This window comes from Trypanosoma melophagium, assembly GCF_022059095.1.
Source record: "Trypanosoma melophagium isolate St. Kilda chromosome Unknown ctg1segment0, whole genome shotgun sequence".
NCBI classification, from domain to species: Eukaryota; Euglenozoa; class Kinetoplastea; order Trypanosomatida; family Trypanosomatidae; genus Trypanosoma; species Trypanosoma melophagium.
Window position 1 is genome coordinate 1,015,659 of NW_027125132.1, and position 16,842 is coordinate 1,032,500.

The window sequence follows — 16,842 nt, forward strand, 5'->3', positions numbered from 1 at the left end:
GGTTGTTGTTGTTGTTGTTTTGATCCTTTTCTTTTTGGTGTCCTTTTTTTCTTATGTACTGTTTGTCTTGGTGATGTTAACGATCTTTTTTGTCCCCATTATTATTATTATTATTATTATTATTTTTTTTTTTTTTTTTTTTTTTTTTTTTTGGGGGGTGGGGGGTGGACGCACACTTTATCACCTTCTACAATCTTTAATTTTTTACCCACTTAATGCATGTTAGTGGGCAGGAAGAGGTGGAAAATGCGTGTTGAGGTGCATCCGCGCATTAAAGTTGAGACGAAACCAGAAGATATAGATTTACTACCGTCGCTGAAGCCTATTGTAGAGGTAAAAAGTATTGAACCCTTCTCCGAAACATTGAGCAAAAGTAACGGTAGTGATAGCTGTAATAATGCGGACAATAGCGACCTTTCTACTCCATTTGTTGCAAAGGAAGGGGAAGAGGGGAAAGGGACAACAACACTTTGGGCCTTTCATCAACAACGATATGACCAATTCTTGAAGGCGTATTTTGGATACAATGCAGAACAGCGAAGTAAGTGTGTACGTCAGGCATCACAAATATGTGTGATTGGTCTTGTTCTTCAAAAAAAGAATCCAAATCGTAATATTGACACAGTTCGCGCTGTGCGTCGTTTTCTTCGGCATTCTGTTCTGGCAGTAGAAGGGGATGCTGCCTTTGTTAGACTTGTACAGAGAGCGAGGTCTCTGTGGGGTGAGGATGACGGGTCTGATTGCATTCAGGATCCTCTTCAATGGCCCAATGCTCGTTGCATCGCCCTTCATTATGGTTTCCCCTCTACAGCTCTTACCCCTGGAGAAGAAGAGAGTTGCCATGATGATGGGAGCGCCCCTTCTTCCTCTAATACAGCAGGAATGGAGGAAAGAATGAAGTTTCCACTGGCGACACTTATGGCGGTTGTGGCTACCACACCTATTGAGGAGGGTGAATCAGTGCGTCTGTGTCTCCGCTCATACCACCGCTGTCTAGACGAAGCGACGTGGTACGAAGAGCAATTTGGACGTCGCAATCACAATGACGTTGTACGAGGGGTAAAACGTTTTGATATGTGGCCACCGGGCCTTGCCTTTTACCACGGCGTTGGGGCACGTCACGCTGGAACGGAACCGCTGGCGGGATTTCCCTTTACGCTACTCGATCTCGCACCGGCAACGGCAATTGGGGAAGGGGAAAAAGGCCTTTTCGCAGCACACCCAGTACCATACGCTACATGCTTTCTCTACTGCGGGCCGGCTGTCGCGACAAAGGTGGTGGAAGCGAGAAGACAGCGTCTCGCAGTGGGTTGTGATGACATTGCGTCTTCTGCTCTTGCCAAAGGCTCTAATTCTTCTTCTTCTTTGTCCACCGCTACTAATACTACTACTATTACTAATAGTGTTAGTAATAGCAAGAATGAAGGTGATGAACTTGTGCCAGAGGATATATCGGTTGATGACGCGACGTATGCTCTTGGTCTGGGTCGACATGGACTTTGCTTTGGACAAGGTTTAATGCGATATGCAAATCATCGCTATAATTTGAGCAACTATGGCAACGTTGAACTATGTTCGGTGATGCTATCTGTCACGAGTGAGTTCTCCCCACTTGCGGCAGCGCTTGAAAAACGTCGAAACGGTGGTACACGAGCAAAAAGGAAAACACGTAAAGCTCTCCCACAAAGAAAGTTAGAAAAGCCACAGAAACTTGGTAATACAGAGAGCAAAAATAGGGGACTTATAGTGAAGAAAAAAAGGTATAAACCCCTTGCAGGACGCCGCGTATTTCTTGAAGAACACAGTCACTTTGTAACCATACCTTTTTTTATTGCGACTACTGACATAGAAGAGGGACAGCAACTTCTGGCGTGGACATACGGTGATGAGTATGATGCTCGATTAGAACGATATGCTGTGTGTGATGGAAGCATTGTACCATATACACATGCAGTAGTGCTTGATACCCGAACACCAGTTGGTCGTTGGCAGCGATACAAGGGTGACTACCGTCATGGTATGGCGGTAGGAGACATTGTATGGTGTCCTGGGTTTTCCTTAGGTGTTGCTTCTGTTAACCCTGTTGATCCTATAGACGAGTTATTTGTTATTGTAGAGATGCAGCGCCAAAATTTAGGTTACTTATTGTTACGACCTCTTACTCGCAGTGGTGCCTCACACCATGAATTTCTTCTCCACCCTAATGAAATTAATAACGATAAGATGCTTGTGCTCGATGTATGTACCGTGAAAACATTAGAGCGCTGCGTTATTGCTCATGTCGATACAGTGGGTTTACTACTGGAAGACATTGATTATAGAACACTACAGGAAGCCAAACGATCTTCGGCATTATCCTCGTCAGTGTCGTCACCTCCATTTACAGGGAAAGGGAACAGTTGTAGTGGAGAGTTATCTTCCTCATCTTGTCATATTCTCGTTGATAGTGCGGCTCTTCAAGAAGCGACGAAACTAGTTTTTGATAGTGTGCAAGTTGAGACGGCTACATCAAGACTTCTCAGTGGACGTGTTTGGCCATTCCTTCCGACTAATGGGGAGGGTAGGGCTCAAAGCAGCAAGAAAGAGGCAGTGAATAGCAAAAAATTTGGGAAGAAAAGAGCCACAAGTTAATATAGTCCTTCTCATCTATTCTTGGTGAATGATGAGGAGTAACAATAGTGGTATTATTATTATTATTATTATTATTCTATGGGGAAAATCAAGGAGTACAAACTATGGAATGCATGCCAGACAAGAATTGGAGGTTTTTTTTTCCGTAATGACGTCCACACATAAAGGGAAAAATGGTTTCTTGTTTTTTTTTTCATTTTTTCTTCCCTCTATTTCCGTACTTCTTTTGGTGTCCTCTCTTACGTTGTCTCACTCACCTTTTTTCTTTTTTTCTTTGTTTTCTTTGCTCTGGGGTCGGGTCTTTGCTTCTTTTTATTGTTAACGTCTTTATTTGTATTTATTTGTACCTTTCCTCTAATAGGCGAAGACCCACACTCTGTGGAAATTGGAGAAGGAGGTGGTGTGAAAAAAAAAAAAAAAGAAAGGGTGTATGCCGCAAGGCAAGCGCCAAGACGTGCAACCGTACACAACTTTACTCGGTACAAAGGCATATATACTGGGAAACGTCTGGAGTGAAGAAAGTTATGAGGGAACAGCGAATGATGAGATGTCTGGTGCAGTACGACACCATCAATTACCTTCTTTGAGGAGGCAACAGCGTAGTATTCCTGTTCGAAGTAGGCCATGGCGTGAAACTGTTCGTCCACCGCATCGTCCACAGTGTGTTGAGCCAAAAGGAAGAGTAGTGGGGCAAAGTGGGAAACGTTTGATAAAATCTTTAGATAATAACATAGATGTCGGGATAACGGATGAATTACGACATTTCTTGCCAACAAAAATTGTAGTGCCTCCAGTAATGGATACTGCTTCTTCAGAAGCTCCGTTACCAGGATCGCATTCTAGAATTCCCGATATGCCATTACCTTTATCCAGTAACAGCATAAAAGTAATATCATCAGAACCACTAGAAACAGGTTCTTTAAATGCTATTAACACTACTAAGCACCCTCTATATGATGTGTCTACACGGCAGATGACAGATTTACCTCCTGATCTACCCAAAGTACTTGCACCGATAGCTCCATCAAATACCCATCGAACTGATGTTGATAATAATGTTGTTTACTGTTCAATGGAAGACCATCAAAGTATGTTGGAAAGTGGGTTTGTTTACTGTTCACAGTGTGGTATGAGGGTAAGTTTTGCTCCCTTGGTGGAGTATTCACCACAAGAATGTCCTGTCTCTCACGAAAAACTGATGTGTGATATGGAAGGCGATGAAGGGGGAAGAAAGAAGTATTGTATACTATGCGGTTCTTTAATAAATAATCGAATTGTACCACTTCAAGATAATCAAGAGAAGGAAACAGGGAATACGAATTCTATGTTGAGTACGAACCTCCCTGCTAGAATACCAGAAAATGTAAGTGTAAACCCACCTTGTACGATCTCAGGAGAGAATCTAAGAGCAACGAATCCTTCTGAACCATTACCTAGTTTTTTAACTGCTGGAAATGAGGCGAAGGGAAAAAAAGAGTCTGGGAATGCAGAATCTCACTTAACGGTTAGAAGTGTTGCTAGCTTTCCACCTCAAACTGTAACAGAATTTCAAACTGGGGTTGCTAACCCTGTACTACATGCTTCTGATACTACGGCGAGTGACATCAAGGACGATGGAGGAATAGAAGCCTTTACTAGAAAAAAAGCATTGGGATCATCTGCCATGTTCAATGCACCACTACCACAACCAGCAACAGTGACAGAAAAAGAAGAAACTAGAATAGATAAATCCATGGAATATCCTTTCATTTCTCTTAAAGGAACACAATTAAAAAATGAATTGGGTGTGGGAGTAAGAATTTCCACTTCTGCGGGGACGTACATGGACGCCGCGGCAGTAAAGGGAGAATTTCTATACACAGCCGGTTTACCTGGGGTTTACTGCGGGTTACCAAATTGTGCCTTGTGTAGGGATTCGGTGAATTCATCATCACCCCTTGTAACGTCAGGTTGGCAGCATTCACCAATTAATGAAGTGAAACGGCATGACGAAGCAAGTGTTGTAGTTGTACATAATCATTACTATCACAAGATGTAGAGAAAACTAGAAATAGAAGAGTCCCCCTTTTTTTTAAGGTGTGGGGGAAGTTAGTTTTTTGCCTATATGCTCACTCACTCACAGGCTATTTCGCTTTCTAACTATTTATTTGTCCTTTTTTTGGTCATTGATTTTCCCAGAATTGTAATGATTTCAGGTGGTGAGAATTTTTTTTTTTTGGCAGCGATTTTGTTGTGTGTGTTTTTCATTTTTATTTCTTGTTGTTTTCATTTGAGGATGAAGAGAGTTAATCCTATTTCTACTATTGTAAGAGGAGAGAGTTAAGTGTGGAGTCGTGTTTATTTTGTATTTATGAGTGCGTCAGTTGATATGCGCCGTGTCGCTGTGCGAACACGTACTGCGGCAAGAAGAAAACGCCAACGTCTTCTCTCTGCAGGAGAAAATGGTGCCATTGTGGAGTACGACTCTTTAACAAGATTTGGTACTACATTACCATCACGTCGTATTCCTGTTCCTCCTCGTCATATTCTAACACGCCCTTTATTGTTTGATTACTACAAACAAATCACTGGGAAGGAGCCGGGATTAATGCACTGTGATGTCAGAAAGGAAGATTACAGTTATAGCTGGTTTACTCCCGCAAATAGTGAAGAGAAAAATATTATACCAAAAGGCAAACGCCGATTAGGTGAGGCATTAATTGCTGCTAGAATACCACTATCTGAACTTGAGGAAGGTACTAAGGGCGTGTTTGACTCTGGACACATATATTCTCCTATTTTGCGCTCTCTTTGTCGTAAGTCTGAAAAAAAATATGGGAGCCGAAATAACGATACTGATGGGAAAGAAGCGGATGGGATTAGAGAAGAGGAAGGGGAAGATAATGATGATGATGATAGTATCAATACTACGGTTCTCTTTGTTCGTCCAGTGGCGAAGGAAATTGCCTCTGAGGAACGAATGATGTATGATGAGATGGTCCGAGTAGCACCAAAGGGTCGTGAGTGGGATCGACAACATGCATTGCGCCACGGGGTCGGTCCAACAGCCCAAGAAGCGCTTATCGATTTTCATATTGACACAAGATACAGACGCCCAGGTGATTATGTGCGGCGGAACTGTAGAGGTGATTTGCTTGACGCATGTGGGCGTCCTATGCGTGCAGTTTCTGCATTGCGTCAGAGAAACACTTTAAAAGCTCAGTAAGAGAAGGGGGAAGAAAACAAAGTTTTTTTTTATGTACTGTTGATATTTTCTCTTTTTTCTTGGTCACCGTTATAGCTTAGATAGGTAAATAAAAAGAAAGAGAGTGAGGTAGTTGAGAATTGAACAATTTACTTTGTTCTTCTACTACTTACGCATAAGTTTATTGCATCTGTATAGTCTGTTAAAAGTGTTTGGATGATTATCAGTTACAAAAGAAATTTGTTCTTTTTGTTTCCCTTTTATTTTCTGTTTTTATTTGTTTCCTTTTTGTTTCTCTTATTTTTTTTTCTCTCTTACTCTGTTTCCTTTCTTTCCTTCTTTACAATTGTATTTGTCATCAGGAAAAAAAAAGCCAAGTAAAAAGGCAGAGCAACGGCTAGTAAGTGAAGGCATTATATAATAAGATAAATATTATTCTATTTCTGGAAGTGTGGGAGGAAAAGCGAAGAAAAAATAAATTCAGCATATATGGGAGAATCGTCTAAACCAAAGGTATACTTTGTTCTCGGCGGTCCCGGCTCGGGCAAAGGTACAGCATGTGCATTGCTCGTGAAAGAATTTGGTTTTACACACTTCAGTGCCGGAGACCTTCTCCGTGAAGCAAGTAAGAATGGGACAAGTGAAGTAGCAAAGAAAATATCGGAGATTATTCGAGCTGGAAATATTGTCCCGTCTAATATCACTGTGGAGTTGATATCACAGGCTATTGCGGAGAACCCAAATCCGCAAGGATACATCATTGATGGATTCCCACGTAAGATGGATCAGGCAGAAATGTTCGAAGAGAGAATCGCTCCAGCAAAAGGTATCTTTTACTTTGACTGTACAGAAGAAACGATGGAGGAGCGAGTGCTGAATCGTGCGAAGGAGGGATCTGGTCGTGATGATGATAATCCCGAAGTCCTTCGTCGGCGCTTCCGAACAAATATTGAACAGTGTATGCCAGTCGTGGAGCGCTACAGGAATGAAGGTCGTCTCCACACAATCGATGCTAACCGCGGTCGTGGAGAAGTTTACGCCGACGTGAAAGAAACAATGATAAAGTTGGGAGAGAAACCACTTCCGGAAGAATGATATTTGTTCCAACTAAGCGATATAGGGGAACTGAGTAAGAATAATAAATGCAAAATTAATGGTTATTGTGCCATTTTTATTTTCTTTTGTTTCCCCCACCCCACCCGTTCTATTGCGTTCATGCTGCATAAATAATTTCTACATGTGAGGTTTTATTTGAGCACTATGTAAATGTGTATATAGGTAAATGGGTATCTATATTTGTATTTGTGGTTCTAGAACCCACAATAATATTTGCATCTTTCTCGTGTGTACACAATCTTTTTTTATTTTCACTACTCTATTTTTTATGTTTTACTTTTTCCCTTTCTGTCTTTATTCCCAATCTCCACATATTATTTCTGGAAAGTGGTTTGTCGTGAGACCTACTCCGTCATGGCTCGCCGTCCCTCGCGTTGCTACCGCTTCTGCAAGAACAAGCCGTACCCAAAGTCGCGCTTTTGCCGTGGTGTACCTGACCCAAAGATCCGTAACTTCGATATTGGCAAGCGCCGTGCCCCAGTGGACGAGTTCCCTTTATGCATCCACGTTGTTTCCCGAGAACTCGAGCAGATATCGGCTGAGGCTCTTGAGGCCGCCCGTATTCAGGCCAACAAGTACATGGTGAAGCGTGCCAACAAGGAGGCCTTCCACATGCGCATCCGTGCCCATCCGTTCCACGTTGTTCGCATTAACAAGATGCTTTCCTGCGCTGGTGCTGATCGTCTGCAGACGGGTATGCGCCAGTCTTATGGTAAGCCCAACGGCCTCTGCGCTCGTGTCCGCATTGGTCAGATTCTGCTCTCCATGCGCACGAAGGAGACCTACATCCCACAGGCACTGGAGTCCCTCCGCCGCGCCAAGATGAAGTTCCCTGGTCGCCAGATTATTGTGACATCAAAGTACTGGGGCTTCACGGACGTCCTCCGCTCTGAGTATGAGGCACTCCGCGATGCCGGCAAGCTTGAGCAGCGCGGTACCCACGTCAAGCTGATCACACCAAAGGGCAAGATCACTCAGCGCAACCTGATGGCTTGAGCGTAAGCCAATGCAACGAACCACGATTCAAAGAAATATTTTTCTTTTCCTTTTGTGTTTTATTTTTTGAGTTTTTTTTTCTTCCTTTTGAAGGGGTCGGTTTCTGACTCTTTTTATTCTCGGTTTTTGGGACCCTTCCGAGTAGCACAAAGAATTTAGTACCAGGTTTTTTTCTTTCTTTACATCGAATTTACCTTTTCTTTTTTTTTTTTTTGCCAATATAGAATTCCTTTGCTTGCTGTAGGTCACAAGGCGAATATCGCGCAAAAAGGAGTGAATAGAGAATCGGAAGAAACAGTGGTCCTGGAATAGCGAAGAGATGAGACATCAGAATGTCGTAATGCCACGTTCAATGAGACGAATTGCATCTCCGATTACTTTTTCTGGTGTAAGTATTAGGCTTTTCTGTGGTTCTCCATGTGGTAAATTTAATTCTTTTCCTTTTCTTTATGGTTTGGGTTCTACTAATACTGCTAATACCACTACCACTACTACTACTGCTGCTACTACTGCGGGATTTGGTGTGTCTAGACGGTTTTCATCCACCAACGCAAAAAAGGATTTATATTCTGTTCTTGGGGTAGCACGTAATGCTTCACAAGATGAAATTAAGTCGGCCTATAAGAAGAAGGCCAAACAATTACACCCCGATGTTAATCCCAACCCACGTGCTGCAGAAGATTTTGCGGATGTGAAGCAAGCATTTGATGTACTTTCTGACCCGCAAAAACGTAGTATGTATGACATGACTGGTAACTCAGGTGCAGCAGACAGATTTGGTTCAGGACCTGGTTTTAATCCTTTCGCACAGGCCGGTGGTGAAAACCCTTTTGGTGGTGCTAATCCTTTCGCGTCAGCTGCAGGAGGGCAGGGATTTTCTTTTAATGACTTTGAAGAGATTTTTCAGAAGATGAGTGGTGCAGGTAAAGATAAGACCCGCAAACCCCAAGGACCAGAACCCGGTGCAGATATTCACTTCAAATTAAGACTTTCATTCTTGGAAGCTGTTAACGGTTGCAGTAAAGAAATATCGTTCAACACATTCCGTCGGTGTGGCGCATGCTCAGGAAGTGGATCTCAAGATTCAGGCTCCAAGGCAAAATGTGTTCACTGCGGTGGAAGAGGGAAAAAAGTAATGAGCACAGGATTTTTTCACATGCAACAGGATTGCACGCACTGTGGTGGGACTGGTGAAACAGGGCGTTCTTCCTGTACACATTGTAGTGGGAAAGGTATTGTTAAGGATCGCAGCGTACAGACTTTGCCTGTTCCAAAGGGCGTAGATAATAAGGAACGTCTAAAGGTGACAGGGAAAGGTGAGGCGGGTGTTCGTAATGGACCCCCAGGTAATCTTTACGTGGAGATTACGGTTGATGAACATCCAGTATTCCATCGTGAGGGGTGTGATATACATGTTATTACACCTATTTCACTCGCTACGGCGGTTCTGGGAGGTACAGTGCGAGTACCAACGCTAACAGGAGAGGTGGAAACAAAGGTACCAGTTGGAACACAACAAGGGGACAAACTCGTCTTGCGAGGTCGTGGCGTTCATCGACCTAACCAAAACAAGACGGGAGACTTCTTTATTCATTTCGCTGTGCTCTTGCCGAAGTCACTTACAGATAAACAGAAATCCCTTATTGCTGAATTCGCTAAGGATGAGAAACCACTTGAATTGTCGGACCCACAGTTACAGGAACTGAAGAATCGTTACAAGTCGTGGTTCTCTGCCTAATAAGGGAAGGGGGAAAAACGAGAAAAAAAGAGGGAGTTTGTTTCTGTGCTTGTATAAGTGTTTCTGGGTGTTACGGGTCCATTAAAAAAAAAAATAGTTCATGAGAGGGGAGGATTAAAAGGGAGAAACAAAGTGGGAAAAAGAGAGAGATACGAAGGAATAGCGTTTGAGAAGAATTGAGAAGATCTGTTTAAAGCTGGTCTTCAATTATTTCTTCATCGATAGCCTCCCAGGTGAGGGGGAGAGAGTGCTCTCATAAAAAAAAAAAAACAGAGGAAGGAGGGAAGGAAGAAAGGAATCAAAGGAGGTATGTTTGCTCATAGCCTCCTTCTTCACAGAAGAAGAGAAACAAAAAAGAGAGGAAATGTCACACACACGGACTGTACCTTTTTCACATGAGTTTTTACCCAATTCACTTTTCCAAGAAAATCCTGGCTGAAGGAGAAAAAGAAAAAAGTCACAGCAGCGCTAGGAAAACTGGCACCGACAAGAAAAAAAAAAGAAACATAAGAGAGGGATTTTGTGTGAGTTTACGATTGTGTAATCTTCTCTGCTGCTGAGAACTATCGAGGTTATATTATTATGCAAGAGAAAATAAAAATGGAGCAGGAAACATGGAGTAGTGAGAAGGGTGAAATGATGATGCTCTTTTTTATTCTTCTCGTAAATTCCGCGTTAATGAAGAGGAAGAATGAATGGGGGAGCTAACATTCAACACCATGATGTTTATTTCTATCTCTTTTTGTCTGTTTATTTATTTATTTTTATATGATTTGCTTATTTTTCTATTTCTTTTTATATTTTTGTTGATTTTTCCTTGTTTTCTTTTTTTCTTCCTCTTTCTTTTTTTTGTTCTCTGTATATATTTAGTTTGAGGTGGTGCTTCTTGTTCGTTTTTCGTTTTTTGTCTTGTCTTAGTTCTTTTTTTTTTCGCAACACTAGGGTTGCTTAGAGGTCCCCACGGACAGAGAATACAGGTAGCTGCGTACGTGAATTTCTCTTCTGTTTCCCTTGAAGGATCTTTCTCTCTTCTTCTCCCTGTCTCTCTGTCTGTTTGTCTTTGCATCTCTATCTTTGATTTTTCCACTTGCTTAGACAACCGCGGGGCGTGTGAGACAGTGAGGGAGTGACGACCGGGAGAATGAGAGATGGAAGTGATGTGATGCTGGAGGACGAGGAGTATAACTTTGTGCTGCAGGTTGTGCGGGATCGTTTGCTCCAGCGGGAGCGCACCGGCCAGCCGCTCGTTCTGCGGGTTCGGCGGGATGGGGACGACGGGGATCAAATGACGGTGGTGCTCGGCCGCGTGGAGGCGGAGGCGGGCGGCGGGGGGCGGGGGCCGCTGCGGTTCGCCACCGAGACGGAACCGCCGTTCTCGTTGCTGCCGTTCATGGCGGAACTCGGCCCGCTGCTGCTGCAGGCACTCGCCCTACAGGTGATATTCGGCGAGCAGCGGCGGCGGATGGCGGCCCCGCTGGAGCAGGAGGCCGTCGGTCGGCTGCAGAGGATGAAGCTGCGGGAGGAGATCATCGCGCAGCTGGAGGCGGATGGGCAATGTGTGTGCTCCATATGTCAGGAGTCATTTCTTGTCAATGCTGAAGTATGTAGACTCCCTTGTGGACACATGTTTGATGTTCCATGCTTGGAGCAGTGGCTTGGAAGGACAAGAACATGTCCCAATTGTCGTTTTATGTTGCAGGATGTAGACCAACAATATAACGACGTGGTTGCCCCAGTGTGGTGGTGTAGTGGAAAGGAGAATGAAGAGGAAAAGGATAGGGATCAAAGTAACACCACACCAGAGAGAAGAACTTCTCAAAGAAGGGATTCTTTCTCAAGTGCAGTTGATGTTTCCAATGTTCAAAATGCTGTTGTAGTTGGAAATCATGTTCAACAGCAACCAGAATCCCCAATAGGAGAATCTGCGTCATTCCGATCTCTTTTGCGAGGTTATGACGATAGAAGTGGTAGTAGTAGGAATTTACTATTATTGGAAACTGATAATAGTTACACATTTTTTCCAGAGGGTAATATTGCAGCTTCTGAACCAATTAGTTACACACCAGCTCCACCGTCAAGTGCACCAGAACGTCAAGGCGGGACGTTCCGTGATAGGCAAAGAGCTGAAGAAGAAACAAGAAGACCAATAGGGGTATCAAATTCCTTTGAACCGGATGTTTCAGGAAACAGAGACTGGACTGAAAGGAACCCTCAGCCTCTATTAGTGCCGGATAACCAAACACCCCAGACAACGTCCATTCAGGGTCCATCGGCATCAACATTATTATTATCAACATCAACATCAATATCATCACCATCATCAACAACAATAAGAACACCATCATCAGCAGCAGCAACGCTAATGACTACACTAGGAGGGGATAGAAATGATTTCTTTCTTGAAGCAAATTTACTAAATAGAAACTCGCCAAGACCGTCATTAGTGTCAGTGCGAAATTCAAATGAGGGTAGTGGGTACGCTGTCTCTACATACATGCCCCAAGTTGCTCCACGTCCCCCAACAGAGACGCGAGCGACGGCGGGTGGTCGTTCTACGCAAAATTCTCTTCCTCCTCTACCGAGGCAGACAGCGGTATCTGGTAACGCGAGGCATGCTGTATATGCACTGCGACGTCATCGTGTGGCAGAGATGCACGGTGCCCATTCACCGAATGGCGGTGAATTTGAAGAAACTATAACTGCAGGACGTCCACAGCGTTACAGAGCAGGAGTTACGAATAGAATTATTGTGCGTGCACCCCAGTCGCCTGAAATGTCGTCACAACAACTCTCAGAAGAGCGACACCGCCGTCGTGTTAGCAACAACAGTGGGAATAACGATGGAACTTTGAGAGAGGAGGGGTCGACTCCATCAGTGGTCCGCCAACAACTTCCTCCGCGTGGGAATCGCCGCAATTTGGCACAATATGAAGCAATCATTCGTAGAGGTCAGCGTCGACATTACTGAGAATGAGAGAAGAAAATTTTTAGTTTTGTATGTGTATGAGTGAAATATATCATATTGGGAATTTGGGTGAATGGAAAAGGCAACGAAAGAAGATAAGGGTGAGAGAAAAAATAAGATATCTATCTATCTATATCTATCTATCTATCTATATATATATATATATATATATATATATATATATATATATATAGATATAGATATTAGTCTTCTTGCGTGTATACTATACACAATGACTACATGATTCTGTGTCACCCTTAGTTATCTTTTTTTTTTTTGCTCTCCTTTGGTCTTTTTGGTGAATGGTTGACTCATTTGGAATTGTTTCTCAGTTTTCATCAATGAATGTGATCTCTGAATCAACGTAGATGTTCCATCTTTTTGGTAATTGCGTGTACATTTTCTTTTCTTTTTGGGTGGGTGGTGTTTTTTTTATACCATATATCTATATTTTTCGTCTGTAACACCATTTATCCTATTCTCTGTTTTATACTCATGTAATTCTTTTTATTTATTCTTGTTTTGTTTGGGGTGGGGTGTGTCTGTGAGTTCTCGAATATATAGAGACCACAGTAGGCAAAATGTCGATGTTTGGAGCCCGGGAGATGCCCGACGACACGTTCTCGACGGACATCACAAACATGTCTGCCAACTACCTTAATGAAAACAACTGTCAGCGTTTTTGGCAGCGGTTGATGACGTGTATGCGGGAGAGTCAGGAGCTTGATGTACTCTATGATTGTCGAAGCCGTATGATTGATCTCCGCGAATGTGTTACTCGCCATAAGCAAAGTACATGGGTATTTCGTGAGACAATGGCAACACTTAGGAATGAGGAAAAGTTACGAAAATGGTTGAAAGAGTATGATGAGTCATTTGGCCACCCTCCGCTGTTGGAGGCTGTAGAAAAGGTGCGGGTTAAACTAGAAAAGGAAGGAGGTGTAGATGTTCTTAATCCAACGGTCTTTCATGACCCTGAAGTTTTTATTCCGAGAGAGAAGGCGTAGATAAAAGGAGTTCCCGTAAAAGCGTACCAAAATAGTGAAAGAAAAGAAAAAGAAATCAAGTATAGATCGAAGAAGTAATGAGACCAGAGGGGGTAAGAAAGTTAGAAAGAAAGAAAGAAAGAAAGAGTAACGGGGAAGGTAAAGTTACATCAGTAGGTGAAGAAGTGAACGTCACATAATGGTAGTAGGAAATGGGGATTGGAATAATACATAGAATATTTCTTTAGAGGTATTTCTCTCTTTTTTTGCATGGGTGTTCGGGTTTGGTAGCATGAGCTTGTCTGTGTGTATATTTCACATGCCGCTGATGTGTACGTTTCTGCTATTTCCTTTTTATTATTTTTTTATATTTATAAATATTTTTCTATTCTGTCTATTGTAGCGATGATTATCAGTGAAAGTGACTCGGTTTGAGGGTCTGAGGGATACTAGTGCCGTTAGTCTGTTCGGTGTGAAGTGAGATACCATTATTTATTTCTTTATTTGTTAAATTAGGTTTTTATACTCATTCGGTCATAATAATTTTTCTTAAGTTCACTATTTTCATTCTCTTCTACGCTTTATCCCTTTTTTCTTTTTCATTCTCTCTCTCTCTGATGCTTCTGTTAATGCTCGGGTTAAGAATACCAGAAAGAAAACTAAAATTAAAAGAAAACCGAGCCCGTGCATTTCAGTTCCAAGGATAATAAACACAAAGAAAAAAGAAACCCACGTACGCTATTGATATTCATACCAGCCCTAAAAAAAAAACAAAAAGAAAAAAAAAATACATCATTTTCCTTTACATTAAGAGGATATCAATGTCAAAGCCAACATTCTTGCGGCCTGAGCCCATTGCTTATGTCTGCGTGGTCTCCGGTGAGGGAGCTGAGTTTATTCTCCCAGAGGCTGCCGTGCGTCAAAGTAAGTTGCTGGCTTCTCTTCTGGACGGCATTTACTGTCTCCCTAATCGCGGTGGATTTGGGGATCAACAGCGGCAGCGGCACACAACTCTTGGTGTGTATGTGACAAATAACATTAACGTGATGCCGAGAATACCACTGGCGCCACTCTCCACACGTGCGCTTGAGTTGGTAGTGCGATATTTACTGCAGCGCTGTCTTGGGGATCCCAACTCCACAGAGGAGTATTCACTGCTTAACGAATTATGCCCAGTGTTGGATGAGGATCAGGACGCTGTTGCGGATATATTGTTGGCCGCAGACTTCCTGGATTGCTAGTATTAAACTATTATCTTTTCTCTTGATATGTTCCGTTTGTTTATTATTTCTCTCTTCTCTCTCCCTCTCTCTCTCTCTATCGCTCTCTCTCTCTCTATCGCTCTCTCTCTCTCTCTTTCTTTCTTTATCCTTCCATTAATCATCCGTCATATGTATGTGTGTGGGGTGCAGCTTTTTTTTTCTTTGTTTCTTCATGTGGAAATAGTGTGAAGGTGGGAAAGAGAGCGAGAGAGAGAGAGAGATAAAAGAGGAGAAAATGACTGAAAATAGAAAAAGGAATTCCACTATACGTAAAGCAAAATTTATTGAATGCCATGAGATCAAAAAAAAAAAAAAAAAATGCACATTCTACTAGAATCAATTTCTCACGTGTCAATTGCAGAAATATATTTTGTTTAATGCGGATGGTATGAATCCTTTTTCGACTATTGAAAAGGCTGAAAGGAACAGTAGTGGATTACATTACACCCGCCGAATTTCGTGATTTTTTTTTTATCTTTTATACTTTCTTCTGTATGCTTCTATTGTTTATGTTGGGTACATAAGCGTTCATAGTATTATTTCTCACACCACAGCGCCATATAACTCTTCACGTTGTTTTTTTCTTCTGACAGATAGTGGTTGCTTCCGTTCTTTTTGTTTTCGTGGTGAGTATTTTTTTTTTTCTTTCTCTCCAAACGAGTTCTTTTCTATTGTAACATTGGTCCGAATGACAACAATATGGTGGGAAGAACAAGTTGACGGAGGAATACATATTTACATTTTTCTTCTTCTTTTCTTTCTTTCCTTTCTTTCTTTCTTTCCACTTTCTATTTTTGTATTGCTAGCAGTAAACGAGGGAAATAAAAAAGAGAGGAGCAAAATAAAGCAACAAAGCAAAGAAGAGACGCTATAGAGCTAGGCTCGCAAGGCAGATTCCCCACCCCCACGCACGTGTCTTCTTCTACACTGGACTACGCAGAGAGAAAATACACACACATACAGAGAGAGACAGATAGACACAGAAGGAAAGGGGACAAAAAAAAAAAAAAACAAGTGGAAATACCAAATATCAAAAATATATATTATATTAATATATATTTTTACTTTAGGGAAGATGGGAGGAGCGGCTTCATCCGGACGGCAGGCCCCGCGTGCCTCGAGTGCGCCTCCCCGCAGCCGGCAACAGCCCACACTTCTCGTCAGTGGCAACAGCTGGCGGCCAGCGTCGAGCAGCAACATGAGTTACGCCGGCAATAAAAATAACAACAACAAGAACAACGACAACAAAGGAAGAAAGAAAGATGCGGGTGTGGACGCGGCGGCACTGCGGAAGATTGAACAAAGGCGGCGACAGGCCGGCAGGAACAATGGCGAACTGATCGGAGATGACACACAGTCAATAGACACGGATCCCGCCACATTACATATACTTAACGCCGTGAAGGAAGCCGATAGCCTACCGGAAGCCAAAGCAACACTAAAACTGCAGTTGTTACGGGGATGTTATCCGTACCTCGAACAAGTGCCTCCGAGACGTTTTGATCACCTCGCGGTTCTTGTGTACCAGAAGGAGGGAGATGTGTATTTCACACAAGGAGATACAGAAAGCGCAAAGACGACCTACAGTCGTGCCATTCAAATTGCTGAGACTCGTGTGGCAAGGGGAGAGAAGGAGATATATATGGTACTTAAGCGATATGTACTTGCTATGGTGGGAATGGCAAGAATTTGGTATGAACAGGAACGTCAAACAACTGGATTTACATTTGCCAAGAAAGATTTGGAGATAAATGTCTCATTGGACGAAAGTATGGCCTCTATTAGCTCTTGTGAGAGCAGTGTACTCTCTGATGCTAGTATTTTCAGTTTAAATCAGGAAATTCTAAAATCCATGGCACCAAAAGCACCTCGTCGTCGTGTTGGTCCCGCAGTGAATGTTGTAAGACTTTTACGTCCAGCAGTAGCAAGAACGCACTATACAGCAGAAGACGATTTTGTATTGC

At 42.7% G+C, this 16,842-nt stretch overlaps 10 protein-coding genes across 10 annotated transcripts in view; all 10 read left to right on the top strand.

Annotated features, from left to right (window-relative positions):
- Nucleotides 1–246: 246 nt before the first annotated feature.
- Nucleotides 247–2,631, top strand: LSM04_002231 (uncharacterized protein; the record flags this gene model as incomplete). Its single annotated transcript, XM_067335675.1, has 1 exon — nt 247–2,631. One exon carries the CDS (start codon nt 247–249, stop codon nt 2,629–2,631), a length of 2,385 nt encoding a protein of 794 aa, XP_067195044.1.
- Nucleotides 2,632–3,061: 430 nt separating this feature from the next.
- LSM04_000209 (uncharacterized protein) lies at nt 3,062–4,669 on the top strand (the record flags this gene model as incomplete). Its single annotated transcript, XM_067335676.1, has 1 exon — nt 3,062–4,669. The coding sequence occupies one exon, from the start codon at nt 3,062–3,064 to the stop codon at nt 4,667–4,669; it is 1,608 nt and encodes a 535-aa protein (XP_067194922.1).
- Nucleotides 4,670–4,981: 312 nt separating this feature from the next.
- LSM04_008704 (uncharacterized protein) lies at nt 4,982–5,836 on the top strand (the record flags this gene model as incomplete). Its single annotated transcript, XM_067335677.1, has 1 exon — nt 4,982–5,836. One exon carries the CDS (start codon nt 4,982–4,984, stop codon nt 5,834–5,836), a length of 855 nt encoding a protein of 284 aa, XP_067195431.1.
- A 468-nt stretch (nt 5,837–6,304) lies between these two features.
- LSM04_005113 (uncharacterized protein) lies at nt 6,305–6,910 on the top strand (the record flags this gene model as incomplete). Its single annotated transcript, XM_067335678.1, has 1 exon — nt 6,305–6,910. One exon carries the CDS (start codon nt 6,305–6,307, stop codon nt 6,908–6,910), a length of 606 nt encoding a protein of 201 aa, XP_067195204.1.
- A 375-nt stretch (nt 6,911–7,285) lies between these two features.
- Nucleotides 7,286–7,927, top strand: LSM04_008766 (Ribosomal protein L10e/L16; the record flags this gene model as incomplete). Its single annotated transcript, XM_067335679.1, has 1 exon — nt 7,286–7,927. One exon carries the CDS (start codon nt 7,286–7,288, stop codon nt 7,925–7,927), a length of 642 nt encoding a protein of 213 aa, XP_067195435.1.
- A 319-nt stretch (nt 7,928–8,246) lies between these two features.
- LSM04_002393 (DnaJ domain) lies at nt 8,247–9,665 on the top strand (the record flags this gene model as incomplete). The annotated part of the gene is made up of 1 exon (XM_067335680.1): nt 8,247–9,665. The coding sequence occupies one exon, from the start codon at nt 8,247–8,249 to the stop codon at nt 9,663–9,665; it is 1,419 nt and encodes a 472-aa protein (XP_067195052.1).
- A 1,141-nt stretch (nt 9,666–10,806) lies between these two features.
- LSM04_004883 (zinc finger protein) lies at nt 10,807–12,633 on the top strand (the record flags this gene model as incomplete). The annotated part of the gene is made up of 1 exon (XM_067335681.1): nt 10,807–12,633. One exon carries the CDS (start codon nt 10,807–10,809, stop codon nt 12,631–12,633), a length of 1,827 nt encoding a protein of 608 aa, XP_067195195.1.
- A 578-nt stretch (nt 12,634–13,211) lies between these two features.
- LSM04_000517 (uncharacterized protein) lies at nt 13,212–13,637 on the top strand (the record flags this gene model as incomplete). The annotated part of the gene is made up of 1 exon (XM_067335682.1): nt 13,212–13,637. The coding sequence occupies one exon, from the start codon at nt 13,212–13,214 to the stop codon at nt 13,635–13,637; it is 426 nt and encodes a 141-aa protein (XP_067194941.1).
- An 800-nt stretch (nt 13,638–14,437) lies between these two features.
- Nucleotides 14,438–14,857, top strand: LSM04_002064 (uncharacterized protein; the record flags this gene model as incomplete). Its single annotated transcript, XM_067335683.1, has 1 exon — nt 14,438–14,857. The coding sequence occupies one exon, from the start codon at nt 14,438–14,440 to the stop codon at nt 14,855–14,857; it is 420 nt and encodes a 139-aa protein (XP_067195032.1).
- Nucleotides 14,858–15,953: 1,096 nt separating this feature from the next.
- Nucleotides 15,954–16,842, top strand: part of LSM04_006635 (Tetratricopeptide repeat) — a gene marked incomplete at both ends in the record, with an annotated part of 2,451 nt that continues 1,562 nt past the window's right edge. The window contains one exon of the mRNA XM_067335685.1: nt 15,954–16,842. This exon is cut by the window's right edge and continues 1,562 nt beyond it. Within this exon, the coding sequence (XP_067195302.1) occupies nt 15,954–16,842 (889 nt within the window).